The sequence below is a fragment of the Mauremys reevesii genome, linkage group 26, assembly GCF_016161935.1.
Source record: "Mauremys reevesii isolate NIE-2019 linkage group 26, ASM1616193v1, whole genome shotgun sequence".
Lineage (NCBI taxonomy): Eukaryota > Metazoa > Chordata > Testudines > Geoemydidae > Mauremys > Mauremys reevesii.
Window position 1 is genome coordinate 13,122,008 of NC_052648.1, and position 22,717 is coordinate 13,144,724.

Here is a 22,717-nt window from a genome sequence, read left to right on the forward strand (position 1 = left end):
ACAGGGATGCAACTCCTCCTCGGTCCCGTCCCATCCCAACCCTGCTCCACATCCCTGCCAGGGCTCCTGGGTTGTTTGCGCCCCTCGCCGTCCTTCTCCCTAGCTCCCGAGAGTGTAAATGGCCTTGAGTTTTGCAGCGTGGGGCTGCCCAGCCCCCTGCCCTCCCGCTCCTTTCCCCATGGCTGAGCACAGCAGGATGGCAGCCAGAGCACTGGGGTGGCAAGCCCAGTCCCCAGCAGGCAGCTGGCATGTAGGATGCTGCATACTGGCCCTGGAGCTCCTCCCCCGGCATGTGCAAACAGCGCAAGCTGCAGCCCCTCCACTCTTCCCTGGGGTGCCATAGGGTCCCACAGCCACCAGGCTGGGCTTGCCAGTTGCATGCAGGCTGGGGGACACAAAGAGCACGGTTAGATTGCAGTGGGGAGTGAGATTCCCAGCCCGGGTAGACAGACGTGCACTAGCCGGGCCCAAGGTAGCGTGCTCAAGAGAGCAGCGTGGGGGCGGCAGCTCACCCAACGCCCTGAGTCAGAGCTCAGGTGGCTAGCTGGAGTCTCTGTACGGTGCGCTAGCTGCTGGCGCCAGGCTGTCTACCCGGGCGGGTGGGGAGACTCGCTCCCAGCTGCAGAGCAGACGTGAAGTCCAGATTCTATTTGGATAAGGGCAAGGACCATTTCTTTGTTCTGTGTCAGTCCAGCGCCTAGCACAATGGAGCCAGGATCTCAGCTGCGGCCTCTACGGACTGCCATAAGATACATACTTAGTACCCAGGATCACCTCCCGAAAACAGCCTGGCAGCATTCTTTCGGCCGTGCTGTTTGGAAGGAGCATGAAGCAGAGGGCCTGGGAGCACTTTTGCATGATGCAATGGGACTGCAGCTAAGGAAAGCAAAAGCAACCAGAAAAACAGGCCGTCCTCCCTCAGAATCAAGCTGAATGTCAGGGAAAGTGGCCTGCTGGAGACTGCAGGATTGTCTCCCAAGGGTGTGGACTGGAGCTTCAACACTTGGGACTTCTACGAATGGGCAAGACAACTGCAAAATTTCCTGCAGGAAAAAACAGACAAGACCCAAATGGACTTTTCTGTCTCATCATTTCTATGATTCAAAGCACAGACATGGAACTAACTGTCAGAAAACGGAGTTCCCATGTGAAACCCTCTGGCATTTCTTAGACAAATAATGGCGTTGGTCAAACTCCAGCTCCTAACCCCCTCCCCTCCACCCTTCTCCCTTGCTGGAATGCTGCTGTCAGACCATGGTCCACACCAGAAGTAGCTGCACTTCATTTGTGGATTAAGCGAGTCCTACATACAACACAGTTTGTAAGGAACACTAGAGACCTTTTGGGATGAAATACACTAGTTACATTGGTGGTGTATTATTCTGATATTACTGACATCAAGAGTCAACTAACTGGTCCCGTATTTCAGAATGGGGTTGAGTTTTAGTAAGTGTTTACTCTGAATACAACCATAAATGTATATAGTTGCATTTACCAGCAGAATCAGCAACACTCTCTGACATAGCTAAAAAAATACCCAACAAAAATGTTCTCTAGGAAACTAGATCATTTCATTTGTTTTTTTTAAAATCTGCAGCATAAAAAATGAATAACAATAAAGACAAAGGGCTGAAGGAAGAGAACCCCGAGATGATTCCTCAAGTCCAGGGAAGGTCGCTACAGGCTGCTGGAGGACAGTGGGCTTGAACGGACAAGAGGTTTATGCGAGAGTCCAGGTGTAAGTGCAGGGACCTGGCCAATTGGTTGTGCCAGCCACAGGTTCGGGGTGGGTGTTCGCCCCACTCCCAGGAGTGAGAGACAGGGCTCTGGAGGCGCGGAGTCTCATAGATGCTAAGGCGGGACCATGGCGATCACCTAGTCTGACGTGTCTGACAGGCCAGAGAGCTGCCCCTGCCTGCTCTCACCTCTGCCATGTGCCGACCCTGCAGGGATATTCTGGAAGGGTGCCTTGCCTAGGGAAAGATGAACCAGGGCCAGTCCCTCACTTGGTGCAAATTGCCGTAACACCAGTGATTGCCACCAGCTGCGGATCTGGCTCTCTGTGGTTGAAAACAAAACAAAGGAAACACAAACCACACATTGAACTGTCCCTTTGGTTCTGCGGAGCTGGGCTGGCTCTGACGGTCTCAGTAGTTGCTCTTGGAAACTCGTCTCCTTTACGCAAGGTCTCGGCCACGTCACCCATTCACTAGTGTCCACTTCTGCTTCCTTGCTCATGATGCCAATCAGTTCAACCCTGAGACCTTTCTAACACCTAGGTGTGGGGGGAGGATTCCTGCCCTGCCTCGCTGCGCTGAGCTCTGGCTTGGGAAGTTTGGTAGCAGCCAGACAGGGTTCTGCATGGGGAGGCCTGGCAGTCTCCCTAGGGAAACACCAACATCCAACATCTGTTCTGAGCAACCCAGGATGCAGAGTAGCCAGCCTGATGGGAGCAGGAGATTGGAAAATTGCAGGAGGGTAGGGAAGGGGCATCATTAATCAAATAGGCTGCCAGGTTTTATCAATGGTCTGAATATGCTCCTTGGCTTTCATCCGTAGGGACGCGATGCTGGAGCTCCTCTGGTCGACGTCTTCCAGAGGGTACTTGTCCACAAAGGGGGTGGCGCACTGGTACGGCGTGGGTGCCATGGGCTGCATGGGCTGAGCCATGGGAGGCGCAGTGTTGAGGAAGGAGTGGCCGGCGTAGGCAGGCTGCAGGGCTTGGGTGGGCCCCATGAAACCTGGGATGCTGTGGACTGTGGTAGCGTTGGAGATGGGGGAAGTCAGCCAAGGGTCCAGAGGCAAGGAGTTGCTCATGGGCCCGACATTGGCGGTCATGGGGGGCCTGTTGAAGGACAACATGGGGGTGTCATGGAGCTTCATCGAACTGGCTTCCATTTTCTCTTGCCGCCTCCACTTGGCGCGTCTGTTCTGAAACCACACCTGCAAGAGGAGAGGCTGGAGCGTGACTAACTGCACCCAGGCCTAGCCCACCAGATGCCATCAACATCCCACACTGCAGCCTAGGACTGTCGGACGCCTGCCTACAACAGCCACCTGGACTCTGTGGCTGCAGTGAGGAGAGAACTCAGAGTCTCCTGCCCCCAAATCAGCCTTTCTACCACCTGAGCTAAAGGAGAATCCTGCAGTATAGGGCCTATGCCACCCGGCTGAGCAGTTCTGATTCCACCAGCAGATGGCAGAGCTAACACATACACACTAGCCAGTTCTTTCGCATACTTAATACCCAAGCAGCACCAGAACCTGACGATTCTGAGTGATGTTTCCGTGACTATGTTACATTTGCTGGGTATAAAATCCTGACGTCTTTAGGCAGGCCAAACGCGTGTTGATTTTTTAACTCCTGAGTGAGAATCTGGCCCCTTGTTTGGGAAGTCGCTCTCGGATGATTTAATACAATGCCACACAGTCCAGTACAGCAACTTCCCTGCAAACTTGCCCCCAAAGCACTTTGTGGAGTTAAATGATAAGTAGCAGAGAGAAGGAAAAAGCACGCTGTGGAGTGATGTGAACTAGAGAGGAAAAATAGAGGTAGTCAGTGAAAGGGCCATTTGGACAGTCAGGAAAAGAGTCTTTTTCCCAAAGCTACTGCTCAGAGCCAGTTATTCTTCCTTGGCGGGAGGGGAGGTGTCTCAGGGTAACTCCTCTAGTTTAAATCACAGAGTCATTGATTTGAAGGCCAGAAGGAATCATTGTGAACATCTAGTCTGACCTCCTGCATGTCACAGGTCAGACAAACTCACCCAGTGATTCCTGCGTCAAGCCAGTATCTTGTTGTTGAGCCAGAGCAGATCTTTAAGAAAGAGGTGCCCAGTCTTGATTTAAAGACTCCAAGTGATGGAAATTCCACCACATCCCTAGGTCGGGTGCTCCCTGTTAAAAATTAGCACCTTCTTTCTAGCCTGAGTTTGTCTCACTTCAACTTCCAGGCACTGGATCGTGGTTTGCCTTTGTCTGATAGATTAACAAGTCCCCTATTATTAGAGATCTTCTCCCCATGTAGGTACTTATAGACCAGGATCAAGTCACCCCTTAGGAACTCCCTCCCCGCTATTGCCTTTCATTGACCCTCCCCACCATCCCATCTGTCTTTCCCCCGTGAAAGGCTGGGCACTGCTGACCGAAGAAGTGGGGCAGGGGCAGGGGCGAGGGTGAGGGGGTAGAGGAAGGGCAGGGGAGGTGCCTGCACTCCTGATGGAGTGTCCAGTTTTTAAATATTGTTAAGTTGGCAACAACCCTAGTTAAAACTCCTGGGCCTAACTCATTCCTAGTGCTTTCAGTTCAGTTACAGCCGAGATCACTGTGTTTTAAATGCCCTTCCCCGTGCTGCTAGTAACACTTCGGGTTTATCAAAACCAAGGGGCTGCCAGAAATGTTTCCAGTTTGCATTTCAATCAGCTTGGACTGGCCTGCTCCACTTCCTGTTTCTAATCAGTGACCATTCCAGGGGCAGATCTTCAACTAGTTTAAATGGTAATTGATGATTCCCTGTTCTGTTCACTCCCTCTGGGGCACCTGGCATTGGCCACTGCCGGAAGACAGGATCCTGGGCTAGCTGGACCTTTGGTCTGACCCAGTGTGGCCGTTCTTATGTTCATATGACCCTCACCAGCTGCGAATCAGCCCCCACAATCTCTAGCTACCCAGCCTACACCTGCGTGGCAACTGGGCCCCCAGGACTCAGCCACCAGTGAAATCACTGGATGAAAAGATGCTGTGTACAAGCTATTATACTGTCTTACATGTATGTATTATGTATGTATATGTATTATACTGTCTTACATGTATGTATTATGTATGTACATGCTATTATACTGTCTTACATGACGCTGTAGTGTTGGTGCTCCCATACTATGAAGTCTCGTCCTATCTAATGAAATATGAACATCAGTTATCAAAATCAATGAACCGCATACACCAAAAATGCGCCACCCGTGTCTTTTTAAAAAACAGGTCCTGGTAATTTACACCACTCACAGGTCGGCAGTGGGCTGCCTGGCCTTTTGAGCGAATCAACAGAATTTGTCTGTGCGTTTTAATTAGAAATCCCGCCAATTGTATCAGTATCAAATACCAAAATATCTTATCCCCCAGCATGGAGGCCACTGGTGCTGGGTTTAAACTTAATTGGATGAACATGCTTATTAATATGTCTGTTAATCCTTTAGAAGGTGCCATGAAATATACAGCTAACCATGTATAGCATGCAGTTAATTACCTTCTAATTGATGTTCTTGTTTAATTACTCAGGGTGGTCTCCAAATTAACAAGGAGCTAGTCGATCCCCTCATTCCCGCCCTACCCATTGCTGGAGTTTGTGGGGAATGAACAAACATTGACTGAAACTCCTGTTCTGCCCTGTGTTTTACTAGACAATCACTTGTTTCCACATAGATTATGACAAAGATCTACTGATGAAAACAAAATGCTGCCCTTCTGTTTCATTTATATGGACTTGGTCTGGGGGCGGGCCCCAGGGATACTGTAAAGACCTGGCTGGTGTGTGTATATGTGCGTGCATGCGCACCACTACCCCTTATTAGAAAGAACAGGAACTGCTCAGCTGTGGGTCATAGGGTCTGTACTGCTAAGAGCTCGTGGAGATCCTCCTTTAGCTCAGGTGTTAGAGGCCTGAGCTTATGGAGCAGCGGGATCTGCTGTGAAGTTCCAGATGGCTATGGATCCCCTGGACATCCCCCTCTCCCTGCACACTAATTCCTCCTCCCAGCTACTGGTGGCTTTGTAGTGCTGTAGCCAACAGGGGCCATGCGTGTAGCCACCCTCAGGCCTGGCGCAAGGCCCAGTGCCACTCTGAGAGTCAAGCCCCAGGGGCCTGTGCACCAGGTCTCGCCTCTTCTCCCCCTCCCACACATGCTGCTCTGCTAGAGACAGCGAGCAAGGCAATGAACCCTGGCTCAATTTAATGTGGGATAGTGGCCCAGCTCAGAGCCCATTCAAACAGATGAGCCAGGTCCTGGAAACTATAGTCCTGACTCCTGACCACATGTGGTCCTGCAAGACCCCTTGGGGTTTCTCCTGCAAAGGGGTTTCTCCTGTGCCTGGCCTAAATTCCAGCCTGCTTCCTAAAATGCAGTTTCAATGGGATTTAATACACTTCTTCACTTTCTGTCCTAAGCTCCCCTGTGGCATTGCTGTGTGATACAAAATAGCTGCTTCTGTGTTTCACCCCAGAGCTGGCTGCATTTCAGTGGTGGTGGCCAGAGTCATTCTAGTATCTGTGGTTTGTTAAGTCTGCAAAAAAGCTTTGTGAGACATTTAACATGAAGGCATCATTTTCAGAACTGGTTGAAATTTTTTTGCATACAAGTTTTGTTGTTGTTGTTGAAAATGGACTTTTAAAAATAAAATTAAACTTTTAACAAGAAAATTGCCGGCCTGACTGAGATGTTCTCATTTTCATGAAATTTTCCATGAAAAGTTTTAATGGCAGTTTGTATCCAAATCATTTTCAAAGTCGTTATCGACCTGTTTCATTACCAAGAATCTAATTTTCAGTAAGAAAACATGGCTTTCAATAAACTAAAAATATTGATAACATTCCTGTGAAAAAAATTGACTAAAAGTATTGTGACGAATTTCACATGAAACTGGAGCCCCACGCAATGGACACAGGGTGGAAATTTCAATTTTTTTCATGCAATCCTTTCCCCCGTTTTTAATAATAAGACTATTATCCAACTATCCAACTACCTCGCTGCAAGGCAGAGGTCCTGAGCTCGCCCCACACGTCTGGTAAGTGGAGAATGGGGGGGAACGTGGGGAGCTCTGCCATGGTTCGGCCACCCCTGCCTAGACCATCCCAGACAGGGGTTTGTCCAACTTGTTCTTAAAACCCTCCGATGATGGGGATTCCACAGCCTCCCTGGGAAGCCTGTTCCAGACCTTCGTGAGCCTCAGGGTTAGAGGGTTTCTCCTAATATCTAACCTAAATCTCCCTTGCTTCAGATTAGGCCCATTACTTCTTGTCCTACCTTCAGTGAACACGGCAAACAAATGATCCCCTCCCTCTCTCTAACAGCCCTTAACGTATTTGAAGACTATCAGGTCCCCCCTCAATCTTCTGTTCTCAAGTCTAAACGTGCCCAGGTTTTTAACTTCCCTCACAGGCCAGGTTTTCTAAACCTTTTCTCATTTTTGTAGCTCTCCTCTGGATTCTCTTCAATTTGTCCACGTCTCTCCTAACGTGAGGCACCCAGAACTGGACACCATACTTCTGCTGAGGCCTTACCAGTGCTGAGTCAAGTGAGACAGTTATTTCCTGTGTCTTACACATCACACTCCTGTTAATACACCCCAGACTGATATTAGCCTTTCTTGCAGCTGCATCACATTGTTGACTCATGTTCCACATTTAACTGAGCTGGACTTAACCAGTGACCTAGCGGTGAAAGGCTCCTGCATACACCACTGGTTAACCTGGTGCCCAGGAGTAACAGGCTCGTCTGGCCCTCCCTCACCTGCACTCTGACTTCCGGCAGATTGACTTTCATGGCCAGCTCCTCCCGGCTGTAGACGTCTGGGTAGTGGGACTTCTCAAAGGCCCTCTCCAGCTCGTGCAGCTGGTAGGTGGTGAAGGTTGTGCGGTTCCTGCGATGTTTCTTCTTGGGCTGCTCCTCCTCTGTGTTCTCCGGCGTGGTGCCCTCGCTGTCCACGCTCTTCCGCAGCTCACTCAGCTCTCCCTCACATTTATTTAGGAACATGTTGGCTTCTGCAGAGGGGACATTAGTTGGGGGTTAGATTGGAGCTGGGCAGGGAACACCAGCCTCGCCGCTCACCAGAGAGACCCAGATAGGTCCCTCTGTCACACTACAGCTGCAGCAGGAGCAACTTAAGAATGACTATTAAGTAGCAACTGTTAAGCTGAAAACTAAACCTAGGGATCAATTTACCTGCCAGTGAAAGGCAGCCACTTCTGGGGTGGAAGGTGACAGCTGTTTAAAGTGCATAGGGGCACTGAACAACAGTTTCAGGCCAGTAAGTGAGAAAGAATCAACCTGCACAGAGTGTTTGTACTGATTTAAATACACTAGAGCCTCAGAGTTACGAACACCAGAGTTACAAACAGACCAGTCAACCACACACCTCATTTAGAAGCGCAATTATGCAATCAGGCAGCAGCAGAGACACCAAAAAAAAAAAGCAAATACAGTGTGTTAAATGTAAACTACTCACAAAATAAAGGGAAAGCAGCATTTTTCTTCTGCATAGTAAAGTTTCAAAGCTGTATTAAGTCAACATTCAGTTGTAAACATTTAAAAACAACCATAACGTTTTGGTCAGAGTTCTGAACTTTTCAGAGTTACGAACATCCTCCATTCCCGAGGTGTTCGGAACTCTGCGGTTCTTCTGTATACTGGTTAGGAACTGCAGCTCTGAGAGTAAGCTTTGTGCTGGTATTACTGCATCGGTACAAGACCTGCATGCAGACAGGCCCTAAATGAAACTGCCTGGGGGAAGTGAAGCAATTACCCACCTGGACAGAGGGGCTAACCCTCCTGCCCCTGCAAACAGTGCCACAGTGCACTAAAAGGCAGGATTCCTCCTCAGTACTGGACACAGCCCTTCCTACAGACTCGTCAGCACACGCCAGGCCACTGTTGCCTGTTCCTTGGATACCTTCCCAGATCCCTCCTGCTTCATTTGTGAGCCCAGTGGAGATTCATGGCACAACATGGTCCAGCTCTCTGAGCACTTCACCCTTATTCATCCTTTCCTGGCTATTCCCTTCCACTCCCCAGAGACGCTGCCAAGATCTCACGGGAAATGTTCAGGTTCGAAGCAGCTCTGACTTTCCAAAGCGTCTCCAACCCTCACGCACAAGGGACCCCTGGCACTGAAACAGCACTAGGAGAGGGGCATCAGCAATGAAGGCCAGATAAACCAATACCTCCTGGCTGCTTTGCGCCACCCCAGCCCCACAGAGCAGCCATAAACCTGGCCAGTGAACCTGGCGTTTCAGACGCTTTGTGTCACCAGAGTGGTCAAAGCAACCGGACTGCACTGTGAAGCTGGCCCCTGGACAGACAGATAGATGGATACTCCTCCAAGGAAACAGGCTGTCAATTCCCTTAAGAGTTGACCTGCTCCTGCTGCTTATTCCCTATACAAAGTCCCAATGCTCCCCTTCTGACATCCGAGTGGGTCCCACAGCCGCGCATTGTGATGTTACCCAAACCACAGGGGCAGGCTGCAGGACTTGCAGCATTGTCTAGTGGGGAGAGCAAGGGGCTTGGCTTGGAGCACCTTAGCTTCTAGTCCTGGCTCTGCTACTGATTGGCCATGTGCCCTTGGTCACCTCTCTTCCCTTCTCAGTGCCTCAGTTTCCTCCATCTGTAAAATAAACTCCCCCATAGTGAAGCACTTTGAGATTGTCCAACAAAAGCAGCTAAGTAACATGATTCACATGCAGGAAGAGGACAAGAGAGAGCATGTGACCTCTGCTCCGGGAGCTTCCCAGGAGGTGCCAGATACTTCTTACCCACAAAATCCGAATTCCCTTGTAGTCAAGGGGAGTTTTGCCATTAGCTTCGACAGGATTTGGATTTGGGTTTGCGTGTGCACAAGGGGACAAGGCACCCTCCCGGCAGCACTGCAGCATCACAGCAACTGGGCACCAAAGCCCCTCGCAAGAGAACCTGGACATGTTCAAACTAGAGCCATGAAGACATCCCCATGGCATGTGGTCCTTTCAAAGAGCAGCGCTCCCCAGCTGAGAGAGGATGGCTGGACAAGGCTGCCTGAGCCAGTTCCATTAAACTGGAGGAGAAATACTGACTTTAATGAGGTCTGATTCAGACCCTGGGTGATCTAGAGGAAAGAGCCTGTCTCACTGTCTCACAGAAATGCAGGGCTGGAAGGGTCGTCCAGTCCCGCCCCCTGTGCTGAGACAGGATCAATTAAACCTAGACCCTCCCTGACAGGTGTCTGTCCAGCCTGTTCTTAAAACCCTCCAGTGACGGGGACTCCACAGCCCCCCTGGGAAGCCTCTTCCACAGCTTCACTAGCCTCCGAGTTAGAAAGCTTTTCCTAACATCTAACCCTAGTCTCCCTTGCTACAGTCTAGGCCCATTACGTCTTGTCCTCCCTTCAGTGGCCCTGGAGAACACGTGCCCCCCGCCCCCTCGATAAGAAACTCCCCCCTGCCCAGTCTTCGTTTCTCAAGACTAAACATGTCCAGTTTTTTAACTTCTTCTCATAGCTCAGGTTTGTTAAACCTTTTATCATGTTTGTTGCTCTCCTCTGGACTCTGCAATTTGTTCCATCTTTCTTAAAGTGCTGCCCAGTAGTCTGAGCGCAGAGTAGAGCAGGACAATTACCTCCGGTGTCTTCCCTGTTCATACACCCCAGAATGATATTAGCCTTTCTCGCAGTTGCATCACATTGCTGACTCGTATTCAATTTGGGATCCACTCTAACCCCCAGATACCTTTCAGCAGTACGATGCCTAGCCAGTTCTTCCCCAGTTTGTAGCTGTGCATTTGATTTTTTTCCCTCTTGGGTGCGGTACTTTGCACTAATCTTCACTGAATTTCAGCTTGTTGATTTCAGACCAATTTGACAAGTCATTCTGAATTCTAATCCTGTCCTCCAAAGTGCTTGCAACCCTCCCCACTTGTTGTCCCGTGCAAATGTTAGGAGCATACGCTCCATTCCATATTGAATGATGGTCTGCTCCCTCTGACTTCAAAGCCCAACCCGCATCAGCATTAAACAGAGCCAGTGAGCCAGATCATCAGCTGGTGTAAATCAGCATGACTCCAGTGAAGCTGATTGAGGATCTGCTGTGGTGCCTCTGTGCATATAGAGTCAGAACCTAATGGATACAGTGCAGTGACCCCAATGAGAATACACCCATAGGTAGATTTGCACACTTACTCTTTGTTTAAACATCAGTGAGACAAAAAGCCAGGCTGCTGACTATATCTGATCCCTGCCTGACTGCAGTGGGAGCTTTGGCTATGCAAAGACTGCAGGATCTAGCTCAATCTAGTATGGAGTAAGGGAGCTTCAGTGTGTGTCTGTGATTAATCACCAATACCAAAGGCATTTTGTTTCACTGTCTATGACCCTGCCTATGTGAAGGAAATTTGCACCAGTATAACTATTTTGGTCTGTCATCAGAATAAACTATGGTGGTGTAATTCCACTGGGCTGGAATTACAGCAGTGGAATTACATCGATGGAGTGCAGATTTTCATAACACAGGCAGGGTTTGGGAACGCACTGTCCAGTTCATGAGTAAAGTATACCCTCATCTGGGGTAAATCAGATGGACTTCAATGGAACTACATGGATTTTTCCCCAGGTTCTGAAGATTATATATATAATGCAGATAGATAGATAGATAGATTCTATCTATCTATTTTACATGGATGATTATTAAATTCTTTAAAAGCAGCAAAGAATCTTGTGGCACCTTATAGACTAACAGACGTTTTGCAGCATGAGCTTTCGTGGGTGAATACCCACTTCGTCGGATGCAAGTCATACGACGAAGTGGGTATTCACCCACGAAAGCTCATGCTGCAAAACGTCTGTTAGTCTATAAGGTGCCACAGGATTCTTTGCTGCTTTTACAGATCCAGACTAACACGGCTGCCCCTCTGATATTAAATTCTTTGTGAAAGCGATTGATTATATGTGTATTAAAAATAAGCTTCCACAATTTAGTGTCCTGTCAAGAATGGAGAAAAATTATATGAAAAACAAAATTTAAAAATAAGTTTCATATGAAAGCTCAAATTAATAAACCACCTGCCATGTGAATTAATTCAAACCTTAATTTAATATGGTGGTAAATCACAATCAGCCTGGGATTTTTAATTCTTTCCATTTAAATAGTTTTCTTTTTTCTTTCTTTTATTACCTGACTTAGCAAAGTAAAAATTCTCTTGTAATGTCTTGTGACAATATATTTGTCCATTCAATACAGATCACCTAAGAAAATAATGAGGAGTCCGGTGGCACCTTTGTTTTACCCACAAAAACGTATGCCCAAATAACTCTGTTAGTCTTGAAGGTCCCACCGGACTCCCTGTTGTTTTTGTGGATACACACTAACACGGCTACCCTTCTGATACTTAAGAAAATAATGAAATTCCCATAGCTAATCTCTGAAGCGATCTTAAAAAAAGACACGCAGTTGTCTGACCAGTAAAATCCACATTTCAGAGATGCAATAAAAATAGGCTAAAGATTTTTTAAAAGAAAAATCCACTATACAGAGTCTGAAAAAAATCACAAATATAAACTGAGATTTAACCTGCTCAATTTTTTTTAAGTTCTCCATCTTTTTAGTGTTTCTCTTTTAAAATATGAATGTAGATCTGGACAATCTTTACTTGCTGGAGATAATATGGCACTTGAAATTCTGTGACATAAAAGTGCACATAACTGCAGAAACCAGTGGTAGAAAAACTAGAGACTCCTCTAGCTCCCCGCACCCCAGCGCCGTGATTTGGCAGGTCTGAAGGAAGGGTACCCCCTTTAACTACAAAAGAAACAGAGAGAAAACAGCAGAGGGAATAACAGGCCCATCAACATGGCTGTAAAAATAAGTTTCCCCCAAAAGTACATGGTTTCTTTACCTCTCTGCCCCCACCTCCTGTTTCTGGCTAATGACCGTTTTCCCCTGAGTGTTTATAAGCATTTTCAAACCTAGGAACATTTTGTCTTTAAGCTTTTTATCCAGTGTATCTGAAATCTTTCTGCAGCATTTGATGGGGATTACCAGCCCCTTTCCATCGGCAGGGATCTAATACAAACATTTAAATAAAACGAAAATACATAATCCCAGGATATTTCTTCAAAGGGAAATGTGATCGGATCTCGCTGGGATAATGATGTACTGGAGTGTGTGGGGTGCCTCACATACACACGCTCACTCACAAATACACACGTATGTGTGAGTCTAAAGAAATCAAAAAGGAAATTACATTAAGTAACTAAATCTAAATAAATAACTAAATGAAAGATCCCACTGTATAGATGTGTGTGTACATTACATATGTACACACCTATAGACACCTCTATAATATAGTCATGTGTGTGTGTTTGAAGAAATTAAAAAGGAAATTAAATTAAGTAATTAATTACATAAAAAGTGACAAAGAGTCCTGTGGCACCTTATAGACTAACAGACGTATTGGAGCATGAGCTTTCGTGGGTGAATACTCACCTCTTCACCCACGAAAGCTTATGCTCCAATACGTCTGTTAGTCTATAACAGGGGTCGGCAACCTTTCAGACGTGCTGTGCCGAGTCTTCATTTATTCACTCTAATTTAAGGTTTCGCGTGCCAGTAATACATTTTAATGTTTTTAGAAGCTCTCTTTCTATAAGTCTATAACATATAACTAAACTATTGTTGTATATAAAGTAAATAAGGTTTTTTAAAATGCTTAAGAAGCTTCATTTAAAATTAAATTAAAATGCAGAGCCCCCCAGACCCAGGCAGCTGAAAATCAGCTCACATGCCGCCTTCGGCACGTGTGCCATAGGTTGCCTACCCCTAGTCTCTAAGGTGCCACAGGACTCTTTGTCGTTTTTTACAGATCCAGCCCAACACAGCTACCCCTCTGATAATTAAATAAGATTCCATAAGTAACAGATCTCTCTTCCTATGTTTGTGTGTAGCTAGCTAGGGGGTGTCGGGGGATGGATGGAGAGATGATCCATCTATGCATGGTACAGTATACACATATTTACATAGATACACATATGTAGTTAGACATATACAGACACAGGTGTGTACACACACTCACATGTATACAGAGGCATCTTTTAGTTAGTTCAATGTTCTTATGAATTTCTTTCCGATACCCTGAACACTGGTTTTAAGGCCCCTTTCCGCCTCTGAGCTGTTCCTACTGGGATCCACATGCGCTGGTCCCGGCAGATTAGACTTTGTGCCCGTCTCTCTGGGGGGCTCTGCCCGGAGAGCAGCCCCGGCCCCCAGCTCTGGCGGGGCGGGGCGGGGGGGGGGCTCTTGGTTATTCACTCATTGTCCAGCCGCAATGAAACTCATTGACCAGCGGGTCTGGAGGATGCCCCGGGCCGGCCTGTCCTTCCGCAGCCGGGGAGCGAGCGGCGCCGCTCAGCGCCCCCGATGCACGCCCAGGAGCTGGCCGCCTGCCCCCGCCCCGTCTCTGCGGCCGAGCCCGGGCCCAGACCTCGGCGGGGGCTGCCGGGGAGAAAGGAAGAAAAGTTGCAAAGCGTCCAGCGCCCGACTCCGAGGCTGCCGGGGCCCCGAACTGGCACCGCCAGGCCCGGGCGCCCCAGGGTCCCCCAACGACCGGCCCGACGGCTCTCAGGGAGCCCCGAGCCCCAGCGCCGCTGAAAGGGGCTCCCCGCTCCCCGCCAAGCCGGGCTGTGCAGCCCGCACGGCCCCTGGGGGTCCCCCCGGGGCCCGGCCACAGCCCTTGGGTCAGAGGGGTCGGTCAGCGCCCCTGCTGCGCCCCATTCCTGCCCCGGGCACCCCGCGTGTCAAAACCCGCTCCGCTCCCGGGGGCAGCTCGGAGCCGGGCCCCGCTTCTCTCTCCAAACTCCGCGGAGGGACCCCGGGCGACCCAGACCCGACCCAAGCCGGCAAACAGACCCCCCGCCGGCTTGGACCCGCAGCGCCTGGGGGCGGACTCGGAGGGCAGCCAGCGGCTCTCCCCGGATCGGGCTCCGGAGCGCGCCCGGGAGCGCGGGGATTTCCAGGGGGTCCAAGCTTCGGAGGCTGCTGTTAATTACTGTCAATTGCCATCGCTGCGGGCCCACCCCGGGCCGAGCCGGGCCGGGCCGCCGCAGAACGGGGCCGTTCGCGTTGGGAAACCAGAGAGAGAGAAAGTCTCCAGAAAGTTGGTTCTAGACCCGGGGCGGGAGGCGCACGGGGCGCCGCGCTCAGACTCCGCCGAGACCCCTGGCGACCCCCGCGGGATTGTCCTGCCCCGCCCCGCCCCGACGGCACAAGCCAGGGGCTGGCGCCACAGCACCGCGCCGGGGAAGCGAGACGCTGGTTCGCTGCCCTGGACCTGCCGCCGCGCCCGGCGCTGCAGGAAGCTCCCGGCTGGGGGCGGCTCGGGGGCTGCCCTGGCCAGGAGCCCCAGAAGGGGCTGCCGCGGTGCTAGAGGCAGGAGCGCCTGGAGCAGGTGCCTGGGAGCCCCCGCCCCGCCGGGGGGCTCTGGCCGGGGCTCCGGGAACCCCGGGAAGGGCCGATCGCGGCTGGATTGGACTTGCAAACTATTTACCGTACAGAGCCGCCTGCTCCGGGTGCGAGCCCGGCGGCTGCTCCGCTCTGCTGCCGTCCCCCAGGCTGGCCGCGCCGCTTGTGCTGGCCGCGAGGCCGGGCACCTGCAGGGGGCCCAGCAGCGAGTCCTGATCCCTGCTAAATCCCAGGATCACGTCGATGCTGTGCACGCGCCCTGCACCCCCCGCGCCGCTTCCGCAGCCCTTCAGCAACACCTGCTGCTGCAGGGCCCCTGCCTCCAGCACGTTCATGGGGCCCTCCTGCAAGGCCAGGTGCATTCGGGCCGGCGGGAGCCTGGGGCTGGCAGCGTCCTGGGGAGGAGGGGAGAGGCTGGAGCTGGGGTGTCTGGGGATGGGTGAGTGGGTGGAGGGGCCAGGCGGGTCTGTAAGGTGTGGGGTCAGTGGCTGGGGTGAGGGGATGGACGGGCCAGGCAGGTCTGTAAGGTGTGGGGTCAGTGGCTGGGGTGAGGGGATGGACGGGCGAAGCCAGGCGGGTCTGTAAGGTGTGGGGTCAGCGGCTGGGGTGAGGGGATGGACGGGCGAGGCCAGGCGGGTCTGTAAGGTGTGGGGTCAGTGGCTGGGGTGAGGGGATGGACGGGCGAGGCCAGGCGGGCCTGTAAGGTGTGGGGTCAGCGGCTGGGGTGAGTGGATGGACGGGCGAGGCCAGGCCGGTCTGTGAGGTGTGGGGTCAGCGGCTGGGGTGAGGGGATGGACGGGTGAGGCCAGGCGGGTCTGTAAGGTGTGGGGTCAGCGGCTGGGGTGAGTGGATGGACGGGCGAGGCCAGGCCGGTCTGTGAGGTGTGGGGTCAGTGGCTGGGGTGAGGGGATGGACAGGCGAGGCCAGGCGGGTCTGTAAGGTGTGGGGTCAGCGGCTGGGGTGAGGGGATGGACGGGTGAGGCCAGGCGGGTCTGTAAGGTGTGGGGTCAGTGGCTGGGGTGAGGGGATGGACGGGTGAGGCCAGGCCGGTCTGTGAGGTGTGGGGTCAGCGGCTGGGGTGAGGGGATGGACGGGCGAGGCCAGGCCGGTCTGTGAGGTGTGGGGTCAGCGGCTGGGGTGAGTGGATGGACGGGCGAGGCCAGGCCGGTCTGTGAGGTGTGGGGTCAGCGGCTGGGGTGAGGGGATGGACAGGCGAGGCCAGGCCGGTCTGTGAGGTGTGGGGTCAGCGGCTGGGGTGAGGGGATGGAGGGGCCAGGCGGGTGGGTGAGTGGCACAAGTGCAGGCAGCCAGCCCCCCTCCTGGCACCGTCCTCTCTCTCTGTCTCTCTGTCTCTCTTTCACCCTCTTCTCAATTGCGCAGCTCTTTTCATCTGCAAGGAAAGAAGAGAGAGAAGGAGGGTGAGGAACGTCCTGGCCCCCTGGATTCTGCGTCAGAACCACCGTCCACTGCCATCACCCACCCCTCTGGCCCTCAGATGCAGCAGCACCAGGCTCCCAGGACAGAAACATTCCCCAGACCAGGTGACCAGGGTCCTTCCCTCCAGGGCACCAGGCAGCTGCGTGGGCTGGAGGAGCCAGACCTACCACCCTCCTGCGGTGTCTCTGAGCACCTCCCTGTTCACACCCTGTCCCTACCTCCACCTCTGCTTTGGAGAGGGGCTGCTCCCAGCTCTCCACTGGGCCTGGTCTTTCCCTGGGCAGCCTAGAGACACTGTGTCCTCCTGCTTGGGGTCTGGACAAGTGAATTCGGCCCTAGGTGCTGGAACTAGGGTTGCTGGGGGGGCTGCCACACCCCCTGGCTCGAAGCGGTTTCCATCAGATACAGGGTTTACAGTTTGGTTCAGTGGCTCTCAGCACCCCACTGTATGAATTGTTCCAGCACCCCCTGTCAGAACAGGCTCCGGGTTAGCCCCTTGTCTCGGGGTGTGAATGGCCCAGGGGGGAGCAGACAGCCCCCAGGCCAGAAGCTCTCCACCTCTGTGCCTTGTGAGGCCCACTGGTGCCCATGAACCCACATAGCGATGGGGGGAGGGAGTTGGCCTTGGAGTCTGGGTTCAGCTTCAGTCTCCCTTCCACTAGATCGGTCCATAGCAGAGACTTCTTTGTGTGTTTGTGCATGTGTGTCTGGGGGCAGGGGGGGGTGTCCGTGTCGGGAGGGGGAAGGGAGCTGTGCGTGTCTTGGGGGTGGCATGTCTCTGGGGAGGGGGTGCCTGCGGGGGAGGGCTGTGAGGGGCCTGGGTGTGACTGGGTGTATGTGTGTAGGGCTCATTGGCTGTGTGGCCATGTACTAGTTGGTGGTGAGTGTATGTGTTCAAGGGGGGCGGTATTTGTGTGGCGTGTATGCGTGTGGCGTTTGTGTATAGGGGAGGGCTTGTCTATGTGCTGTGTTGTGTATGTGTTTGTGCAGTGTGTGTGTGTGGGGGGGAAGAGCTGGTTGCCTGGGTGACAGTTTCCCTGTTCCCTTTACACCAAGCCCAAGGCGGCCTGTTCGGTTGGGAACGCCCCAGCACCTGGCCTCCACCCTGGAACCTCTAGGGTCTGAGCTGCAGCCATTGGCTCCAGGGACCAGGCTGCTATAGGAGCGGGAATGGATCGCCCGCTCCCTGGCTGGGGTTAGTGCGTGCCTGTCTTCTAGGACGAGCAAAAATATGGATGTAAAAAAATCAACTAATAAAGAGCCAAAGTGCCTGTGATGCAGGAGCCCACAACAACGCAAGCTGGGGCAATGGGCAGGGATCCCACGGTATAGCTGGGACGGGGTAGGGGGCGGGCAGTGCATTGCTGTCTAGTTTCCCCTACAATCCCAGCACCTCTGCTTTAGCTGCACACACAACAAGCAAAGAGGAAAGCCAGTGAGACATAACCCATGGAAAGAATGAGAATAAATAATCCCACTGAGTGGGAGCAGGAATAAAATAAGCATTAAAAGAATAACAGAATCAGATACATAAATAATGAAGCAAAACAAGAGGACAGAAGGATACATAAGGGAGTAAATCAGAGTGGGGATGAATAATCAGAAATAAACTAAACAATAACATTTAATAATATCTAAAAAGGAAGAACAAAAATCCAATTTATCTATTTGTCTTTCTGTCCTTATACCCATCTCTCTGTGGAGCCACCTGGATCTGACCCTCTGTTTGAAATAACCCCTTTCTCATTGTGTTTTTAAATCCCAGATCACTGCGGCCCTTCCTCCTGTTTCTGTTAGAATTGAGCCAGCGTTTTCATTTCCACCTCTGTTTTCGTTTTGACGTGCAGAGAGTCCCCTGTGCCACCCCATCCTCTCCTTATTGGCCCCCATGCCCTCCTGAGGCCCTAGCTCACATTTTCCCCCTTTCATTTCCATTGGCGCCACCCTTGTTAGAAAGATCGCTCTACCTAGCAGAAACAAAAAGGCCCCACAACCTCAGAAACTCGATTGGTTATGTAAATGGCCAGAGATGGCAGAAGGCACAGATCCTGCAGTCTTTGCCACCACCCCCGAAATGGCAAGCCTCAGGAAGGTGCAGAATTTGCCCCCCCAACGCACAGCCCCATTGGCCTGACTGGAGCTGCCCCCCGCAAACAGAGAAGTCAAACTGCGCCTGTGGTATTGGCTCAGGCAGAACACCCATTGGAGTCATAATGCAACCATCTCCCCTGCTAAACATTCCATCTGCTGGTCCCATTCCCGTTAGCAAATCAGTTCCAATAAAGAAAAAGAAATCTCCAAATAAATTCAGGGTGTGCGTGTTTCAAGAATCCCTTCTAGAATTTTTAAGGAACCTTAATTGGATTCATTCAACTAAAAGAGCTGATTCCGATTTCCCGTCTCGGTCTTTGGTGGATCCTGATATTTCATTATGAATGCCATGATCACAGCAGCAATTTTTGGTTTTAAGTGCTTAAGCTTTAAGACTGTAATGAAGGAAACTGCAAAGACACAAAATCTCTTGGGGATTTGCCTCTGTTTTGATTTATTCTTGAGCATGCTTTGGTTCCTCTACCATTTTGCATGGGAGTGGGGTTAGCAGCTACCCATCATTTTAAAAAAAGTAAATAAACTGTGAAACAGTTAGGAGCATTTTTTTCATGCTGAGATAAAGGTCAGAGAGAACCAGTGAATAAAACAGTTGTATTGTCTCTTTGCAGCTTGTTTGGGATTTCTGGGGATTTCCCCCCCAAAACTTTGAAGTTTAACAGAAATGCAAAGAAAGAAAAGCAAAAGGAAAGAAAAAAAAGAGGAAAAGTAAAAGAAAAAGAAGAAAAATGTAACAAAAGGAAAGCAAAGCAAAGAAAAGAAAAGACAGACGACTGACAGGCTGTTTCCAGCTTTGTTGATAAACTCAGAATATTTGTTTGTACCCATTTGCTTTTCAAATCTATTTCTTAAGAGCAGAGCCAAGGAAGCCAAAATATCCAGGGGTCTGGCTTCTTATTTGGATGACCTGTGACTAGCAGCAGGTGAATGGAGTGGGCCAGATTCTGCCCTCTGATCCTTAGGTATAAAGCAGGAGGGAGCCAGTGGAAGTCAGTGATGGAGTTACTCTGGTGGGAGGGAGAGGAGAACTGGGCCACACCCGCAAGCATCAAGTTTTTAGTGCTACTTTTCTGCTGATTTCCAGAGCCCATTTTACACCCCATTTGCCCCTCAGCCCCCTCCCTCCCCAGCCCCCCATGCATGACGTTAGCACGTCTGTCCCCCCCAGTGACCACCGCAGCACCTGCGCTTCGTTCCAGAGAGCACAGTTCTTTTTCAGCAGCTCTCCCCCACCTCTCCCTGCTGAACAGAAGAAAACAAAATTACCTGCTGGGCCCCGCTTGGATTTTCCAGGAGTATTTAACTTGGGAGGTCCCTCCTGGAAACCAAACAAGCGGCTCAACCTCACCAATCTTGCAGCTTGGCAGCCAAAGTTCCCTCTAGTCTCCTTATTTGTCACAGAACCATCTCACTAAGGCTCGAGAGAATCTTTATTTAGTCTTGCAGATGTCACCGGGCCCTGCAGATTGGAAATGAGTCCAAAGGATTAAGGCGAGGTCATTAATTGGAGGCCTTCCCCTTTAAGAATGATTGACAGTTACTTTCTGGACAAGTAATTGCTCTAAATGTCCCTCCAGTTCAGGGGAGGGGGAGAACTCTGATGATGGACAAAGACGGGAACTGCCTTCCCCACTCAGATTGTCTCCCGTACAAAGGCGTCCTGCTGGAGTTTTCCTTGTAATCCCCTCATTACTGAAGAGGAAAAGAATTAGAAACACAGAATGAGGAGAAGAAAGGCAGAAGGGGCTGCACGGGGAGAAAGAGAAACAATTTGCTTTGGCCTTTTTAGCAGCCCAGAGTTTTGGCGGAGGGAAGTTCACTGACTCAGGCCTCAAGCACGGCCCTGTGGGGAAGGCGCAACCCCTCGCCCGCCTGCTCCTTGGTGGGCACAAGGCCATGCGCCGGGCTCCCATGGCCGCCAGGACCCTTTACCAGCCCAGCTGCAGGGAGAAAGGCTGGCTGGCTCTGTAGCTAGAGGCTTTGGAGTCAGGAGTGGTAGGTTCATATCCTGCCTTTTTTGTGGACTCCTTGGGTAAAATGACTAATTTCGCCAGGGCCTCAGTTCCTCTCCTGTAGCATGGGAGTAATAGCCCTTCCCAGGTCTGTGGGGAGGGTAAACTCGGGGGGCAGGAGCTGCCTCTTGTTACAGGATACCACTCATGAGAGCTGCCCTCTATGATGGTGGGAACACACAGGCTATTTCTTTCATATCCCTGCCCCACAAAACATGACTGGCTCTGGGGGGAGGTGAAGATCCCCCACTGACAGCACAAGAATACCAGCAACTCCCTGCACCCAAACTCCTGGAGCCCTCCCTCCCCAGGGCGGGTCCCCTGCATCCTGGGGTGCTGGTCAGGAGGAATGGGGTCCTGGGAGCCCAGAGCCACTCTCTGGGTGGCTGAAATGTCACCCACTCCGCCCCCCCCCAGTGTTTTAGCCTCTGCACAGTTGGCTTTGCTCCAAGCGCTATTCACGTGGGTGGTTGGTCCCCGGGGCTGAGGGGAGAAATGGAGAGGGGTCGCACATAGCCAGAGCAATATTGCTCCAGCACATCACAGAGGGAGGGAAGTTACAACTTTCATGTGTCCCTGGCGGCCTTATAGAACTCTCTTACTACTGCTCACACATGCCACTCCCAGTGCACACATAACAGTGCCATGCCCATCCCCTGATGCACACATCTCATCCCCCAAACCACGCTGCAATGCACTGTACCATCCCCACCCCCATACCCCAATGCATACGAACTGTCCCCAAACCACCCTCCAATACACACATTCCAGCCCTACGCCCATCCCCCAGTTCACATGTACCATCCCCACACTCATCGCCCAAAGCACATGAGCATCACCATGCACACATACCACCCCACCCCCCATGCAAACACACACACACATCCCATCCCCCTGTGCACATATACTGTCCCCATGCTCACACCTACCCATGCCCAACCCCCTGGGTGCACACCCAATCACACACACATCCCCAGTGCACAGATATCTCCCCCGTTCCTACCCCTTATGCACACACAAACCCCTCACCCCATCTGCCCCAAGTCACAGACACCACTCCTGCATCCCTCCAGAAATACCGGTCCACAACATGTCGGGGATGCTTTTCGAAATCACAATCTTCTGCTTGGGAAAACTGGCCCTATGAGCCATGCTAATCCAATGAGAGAACAGAGACAGGGCAGGGAGGAAGGACTGTGATGCGGTTAGGGGCCTTGCATGACCAGGGTTCAAATCCCCACTCTGCTACGGGCTCCCTGTGTGAGCTCTGTGCCTCAAGCTCCCCATCTGTGAAATGGGGATAACAGCACTGCCCTGCCTAACAGGGGTGTAAGGAGATTACAGATAGTTCAGACTGGTTTGCTTACTAGGGGCAAACAGCCAACCAGGATCTGGTATGATCTATGCAGCCAACCAAACTGATTTGAAATTTGAACCCACCCACCGTGTTGCTCACGAGTGAGCTGGGGTCCAGAGTTAATCAAAGGAGAGATGCTCGTTGGTGATTTACTAAGAGAGCAGGTGGTAGAACCTGTGCAGTTCACTAATGCGTGGCCATTCGGTGCCCACTGACAGCTGTGGGACTGTCGTTCACTGGGCAGATGCTACCTCCACCCATCTCTAGCGTCTTTTCCCTGGCAGGAGAAGGGGGTGTCTCCATGTCACCCACCTGCCCTGAGGAGCAGCTTGCTGTGTTCTCATACTCGCTGCCCCAGCACTTCCCCGAGCCAGGGCTGTCACACACTAGCATCTCTCCAGAGCCTTGCGACAGCGGGAGGCCTTTCTAGTATGTGTTTTTCCACTAGAACTAAAGCAGAGTAACTGGTGAAGGAGTGTGTCCACACCACTTTGGTTATGCTGGGCCACATCCCTTGTGAATCAGTGCATCCAGACAGCTCTGTGCTTTTCTGGACTAACTGCACAGCATTGTGGGCAGATATTCCAGGGTGCAATGTTCCACCACTAGGCC

The 22,717-nt window shown here is 51.5% G+C and overlaps 1 protein-coding gene and 1 long non-coding RNA gene across 2 annotated transcripts; one reads left to right on the forward strand and one right to left on the reverse strand.

Annotated features, from left to right (window-relative positions):
• Window positions 1–1,488: 1,488 nt before the first annotated feature.
• RAX2 (retina and anterior neural fold homeobox 2) lies at window positions 1,489–15,552 on the reverse strand. The gene is made up of 3 exons (XM_039515788.1): window positions 15,276–15,552; window positions 7,500–7,750; window positions 1,489–2,943 (listed from the first exon to the last, which is right to left on the reverse strand). The coding sequence occupies exons 1-3, from the start codon at window positions 15,550–15,552 to the stop codon at window positions 2,500–2,502; spliced, it is 972 nt and encodes a 323-aa protein (XP_039371722.1). The 3' UTR covers window positions 1,489–2,499.
• Window positions 15,427–21,020, forward strand: LOC120391748. The gene is made up of 3 exons (XR_005591468.1): window positions 15,427–15,546; window positions 16,571–16,731; window positions 19,348–21,020. It is a non-coding gene; the product is annotated as an uncharacterized LOC120391748 (long non-coding RNA).
• Window positions 21,021–22,717: the final 1,697 nt, after the last annotated feature.